At 36.5% G+C, this 5,952-nt stretch overlaps 1 protein-coding gene across 6 annotated transcripts in view; it reads left to right on the top strand.

Moving 5' to 3' along the window:
* Nucleotides 1-5,952, top strand: part of Hecw1 (HECT, C2 and WW domain containing E3 ubiquitin protein ligase 1) — a 247,068-nt gene that overhangs the window by 193,105 nt on the left and 48,011 nt on the right. For all 6 annotated transcript variants that reach the window (XM_026788346.1, XM_026788344.1, XM_026788345.1 and 3 more), the window contains one exon: nucleotides 2,619-2,769. In XM_026788346.1, the coding sequence (XP_026644147.1) occupies nucleotides 2,619-2,769 (151 nt within the window). The remainder of the gene's footprint in view (nucleotides 1-2,618; nucleotides 2,770-5,952) is intronic.

The following is a 5,952-nucleotide window of genomic DNA, read 5'->3' as shown; positions in this document are numbered from 1 at the left end:
AAAAAAAAGAATTAAGAATGACTCATGTTTAACCTTGACTGATGGAAAGAAAAAAATGTCTTTAGTAGAGAAGGTGGAGTAGGAGTGATCTAAAGCTTCCCTTGATCATATTATAGTTGAGATGTCATCAAGGAGTGATGGCAAGAAGGCAATTAGATATATGTCTGTAAAATATATATAGGATATTATATTTATTAAAATATTTAAGTACACAGTACAACAATAAAGACATACATGTTTAAGTTCTTAATAAAACATAATTAGGTATCCAATAATTTATTTTCTCCTAAATGACTCCACCTGCCCCACACTGCTGTAACTTACCCAGTGAAGGATAGAGACAGTTTTCCAGGGTCTACATGAATTCATGGCATCAGAGCGCTTAATCCTTCTGACAATGCTGAGGCCTGGAGATCCACTCAGAAGTTTTTCTTTGTTTATAAGATATGTGAAAAATAATTCTTTACAAAGCAACCCAGAAAACATACTCAAATTTAGTTAATTAGTTAATGAATTTTTTAAGAATACAAAATTAATACTATGTGTTTTAGGTACTTAACATATTAATAAAAGAGCTTGCGGATTTTGATGACCATCCTTTCCAGAAGTGATTTGGAAATTTGAAACTTACTAAAAATGCATCATCAATGTTCCATTCTCCAACCCCTGACCCCTTGGAGATTTTGCAAGGCTAATGGAAAAGTCCTTGCTTTCCCTGAGGGTAGAGATCTGTGTTATCTGTCTGTGTCCTTAGGACTTGACATAGTTACTAGTTTATAGCAAGTGTAAGTGGAGTCTTCTCACTTGAATTAAATAACATGGCGTTATTAGAAAGTTAATTTTTGTGCTTTGTTGGATGATAGTCCAAAAAAACAATTGTTCAATAACTTTTCTAAGATTAAAACAACAGACATTTCAAATTTTGGGAGCAAGATTAGTTATGAAGTTATAAAATTGCAAATATGTACAATATTTTCATCAATAAATTATTTTTCTTATAGTTGACATCTGAATTATCTAATAACTTACTTTAGAGAAATCTTCCTAGATTATATTCAACTACATCTTTCCTCCTATTTGCCATATACATTAAATTTTGAATTTTCTGGTATTTGGATTTTCATTGGGTATTGACAACCCTCTAGGTTAGACAAATGAAAGTATGTTTCCAAACAGATATGCCACATACATATAAAAACCATAATAATGCCAAATTGTCTTTTATTTAAAACTTGAGAGTCACTATATCATTGCCTAAGGCATGAATTTTCAAGATAAGTACTGTTGTCTGGCCCACTCCCCAAACCATCTTTTCTCACTTAAAAGACCAAATGGTTTTCCTCTTTTGCAATTATGCTTCCTATTTGTCTTAGCATGGTTAGCATTTCTTTAGCATTATCAACATGATATGGTGATATTGGTGTTAACTCCACATTTTTATATGTGGACTACAGAAGTTTTACCCATTGCCGTGAATCATTGCTCTTATATGCCTAGTTCAGATGCACATGAAGCACATTTAGCTCCCAGATTCAAGGGATTTATTCATGGATTTCAACCCCCTCCACTTACATGACCATCAACTAATCATCTATGCTCTGCATTGACTCACTCTACCGTTTGTGATGATTCCTGAGCAACAAAGTCTTTATAGATCCATATATATATATATATATATATATATATATATATATATACATACATACATACATACATATATGTATGTAACAACAATTAATGGTAAAAAGAGGCCATAAGTTTGAAAAGGAGCAAGGAGGGATAAATGGGAGAAGTTTGAAGGAAGCAAAAGATGAGAGAAATGATGTAGTTAAAATCTCAAAAATTTTATAAAAGGATAATTTTAAAAAGTTTTTATCTTTTACTTATTTTAACTACATTTTTAATTAAAAATAATTGCATTCCTTCCTCCTTCCCTTTCTTGGCTCCAGTTTGATATTTGTTACATTGCTCCATTAATTTGGTTTGGTTTGGTTAGCCAGCCATAGGTAGGTTCAATATATACTGTAAGTTTACATTTGATCATATGAGGAGTTTGGAACTGTAGTTACCAAGCTCTTCCATTCACCCCCTTAAAAGTAACTGCAGTTGCTTGAGCCTGCTCAGTTTAGAAAGAAGCTTTCTGAAGTTGCCCATACAGCATTTCAGAACTCAGTTTAAAAGGGGTTTAAATACACGATCCACTGCAAATGCCCCTCCCCACCCTCTGTTAGACTAAGTGAAGAACAGATTCTCTTGCATCACAACACCAATGTTTACTGCAGGGTTTGTTCAATCTTCTGCAGTTGATTTTTGAATAATCAGCAAGATTTTTTAAAGCAGTAACCAAACCTTCTTTAGACATTATTAAATTTAAGCATATGTCATAGTCAAGGAACCATAATTAGAGCAAAGTAGAATCTGAGTCTATTAGCTCCTTTCTGGTTAGCATAGTCCAAGCTCCTCTCTAGCTGTCATGGCAAGGGCTAGAAGACAAGTGAGGTGGGGTGCAATAAGCCACTGGTGAGTTCTAACTTCAGAAGCCCTGGAAGTGGGATGTGTCCACATGGATTGACAAGTAGTCTGTACTTGACTTCTCTTGTCCTTTTGTTAAACATTAGACTGGGAAGCTCGAATTGACAGCCATGGACGGGTCTTTTACGTGGACCATGTAAATCGTACAACCACCTGGCAGCGACCAACAGTGGCACCTACCCCAGATGGAATGATCAGGTCCGGGTCTGTCCACCAGATGGAGCAGCTTAACAGAAGGTTGGTGACCAGTTTGGAACAAGCCCCAAATGGCCATGGTTAGATAAGAATGGCAAGACAACCCTCTTCTGCTTTCCTGCTCACTGTATGGAAGCTGAACAAAAATAATTATGTAAGAAATCTGTTCGTGGTAAGTATTTGGAAGCCTAAGTTTGGAAGATAGTGACAGGAAGCCTGTTAAACTTAAGTGACATTTAAACACAGGGTTCCTCTGAATGTCTTCCTGGTACAAGCAAAAAATCAGAAATTCTCTAACTATGGCCCCTCCCCCAAGGATGTGAAGGTCCCCACAAACTCTCCAAAAATTAGATGTAAAATTATATCTGTGAGCACATTTTTGGGAGACCAGTTTACATCCATCATAAGATTTCCCCAAAGATACAGAACTCAAAATAGATAGCATTCCAATTATAGTTTCCACAAAAATAAAAAATCACCCATACAGAAAAAATCGCCTCACAAATCACTGTAGACTTTGCCCTTGTCTGTCATTATACAACCCTTCACTGTAGAGTTTGCCCTGTCATCAATATACACCCTTCACTGTAGAGTTTGCCCTGTCTGTCATCAATATACACCCTTCACTGTAGAGCTTGCCCTGTCTGTCACCATTATACACCTATCAGTCACTGCAGAGTTTGTTCTCACCTCATCACCACTGTACCCCCATAACTAGGGAGCGTTCCCTCTTCTCATCATCATTGTGTGCTCATAAACAGCAGGGCTTCAAAAGTTCAAAAGTGTTTATCCTAGATAAATAAGTGCTTAAAAATATTTCTGAAATGACCTATAGTGGTTCAATTGTGTAATTCCAGTTTTGGGGGATGCTGGAGTGGAAGAACCTCAAGCTCAAGGTCAGCTTGAACAACATATCAAGACCCTATAATAAATGGAGATTCTTCTAGAATCATTTTGATTAGAAACTATGTCTTCACTTTTGAACTTGAACAGATACTCTTTGGGTTTGGGTTACCGTGGGTGCTGTGTCTCTCATGCTTCAGGCCAGCAACATCTCTATTTTCTTGTTCTTTGAAGACAGAGTGAGCAATGGCTTTAGTAACTTCTTGTTACTGAAAGCGCAAGCATCAGGCTTACTTCAGCTGAAATTGCATCCAACCCTGTCCTGTTTATTTTTCAAGTGCTAAGTTAAAGAAAAAGTTGAGGGGGACTGAAAAGAATAAAAGCCTAGGTTAAGGATATTTTTCGATAGCAATGCCTTTAAGACTTAATTGGATCTAACTATTAAATGGGCTTTTTTTTTAAATGGACTTTTTGACCTGCCAAAAATACATAGAGCACATGTGATGTGAAAGTTGAAGGGGAAATACTTGGAGTGGGAAGATCTAATTAAAAATGGGTGCAGAGAGATGAGGAAAAGTTATGGGTGGAAAAGTCACCTACAGCTAAATGTACATGAGGATGTCATAAGGAAGTTTGTTGCTTTGTAAACTAATTAAAACAAAAGCAAGGAACTGGGCAGATATCCTGGTGGTTACAAGTACTTCTAGCTCTTCTAGAGGATCCAAGCTTGTTTCTTAGTACCTATATGTCCAGTTGCTCACAATTATGTATAACTCCAGCTTTGGGGTCCTGACACCCTCTCTGACATGTATACATGTGAGTGACAAACACTCACACAGGTACTCATACATTAACACAGGCACACACATAAAAATAAGAAAAATCTTCTAGATGGATAAAAAAAGAAAGAAAAATAGGTAACTGGGAAGGTGGCTCAGTCACTAAATGTGCAATCACCAGGAACTGCATCTAGATGCCCATATGAGATCTCTAGAACACATATAAACCTAGAGGTGGCAGCATAGTCACTTAATCCCAGATCAGAGGATCCCAAACCAGTAGGTTATTGGGTTTGTTGGACAGCTAGTCTAGATGAATTGATAAGTTCTGGCTTCAGTGAGAAATCCTGCCTCAAAACATAAAGAACCATCAAGGAAACTATCTGATGTCAACGTCTGGCTACTAAACACACGTGTGTGCACATACACAGCCACAAACAGACATGTGCATGCACACTCACAATTAACTAAATTAACTAATGAAAGTGAATTCTGTTTATAGAGACATATATTTCAGATGAAAGTCACCAGAGTATGCTTTTATTGCTTGAGTATTTAGAAGACATTTGCCTTCCATTTTTCCATCAGTAGCTGAATGTCTAAGTCATTAATAAGAGCCATAAAGGATTTTCGGTCATAGCATATTTCTCTACAATCATTCCCACAGGAACAAAGCATATTGCAAAGAATTGCCATGACCTAGTTTTGTTGGACATAAATGCATATAATGTCCATAGGCCAGCCTTTCTAAGCTGTAAGTCTATAGGCAGAAAGTAACATCTGAAGCAATATGCTGAAATTGTTTGGCTAATCAAAAACGACTTTAAGCTACACGTGTAAGAGGTGCTGTTCGAACACCAAATAATAAGCAAAGCACAAGAAATCAAACCAACAAAGCAATACATTTGAAAAACAAAATACCTAGACCTCTGGCATAAAAATTAATATAAGTTATAATGTTCAGACTGTATAAAAGAGAATTCCATCCAAATCTACCTGCAGCAGACAGGAGCCCTTTCGTGCAGCTGCACACACTGGGAGAGGCAGCAGGGACCATGCTGGATGGAGAGCTGCATTTGAAGTTGGTCAGATAAAGAAAAAAGTAATCTTGTGATTTGAGAAAGTGCTCATTTCTTGTGGAAAAACTTATCTACAGAAGTTCATGCTTTTAAACACGTCCTTCCACTGTTTTCAGACATTTAAAGGCTTCTATAATTTGGAAGTAGGCAGCAACAAAAAGTGTACTAAAAGTATACTCACCTATGAACGTGCCTAGAGAATCTACACGGATCACTGTCTCACTGAAAAATGGAAATCTATGTTAGCATTGTGAGGAATCTTCCTTGACTTCCCACCACGTAGGCCAATCAAGAGATACACCTGAGAAAGGCAGTCAAAGACTGTGGTACCAAAAACTGCCTAGAACTCAATACAAGATTAGTTCTGAGTTAATTCCTGAAGTTGGAGGCTATCTAGCATTAATTAACTCTACTTTCAAAAACACACATACGTATATATGTATAAACATGAAGCAAAAAATCACCATGCATTTTTATTTTAAATAATCAACTAGAACTTATTTTTAGTTAACTTTATTAATTTA

This window comes from Microtus ochrogaster, unplaced genomic scaffold (genome assembly GCF_000317375.1).
Source record: "Microtus ochrogaster isolate Prairie Vole_2 unplaced genomic scaffold, MicOch1.0 UNK2, whole genome shotgun sequence".
Classification (NCBI taxonomy): domain Eukaryota; kingdom Metazoa; phylum Chordata; class Mammalia; order Rodentia; family Cricetidae; genus Microtus; species Microtus ochrogaster.
The sequence above is the reverse complement of the archived record's forward strand: the minus strand, read 5'-3'. Positions and strand labels throughout refer to the sequence as shown.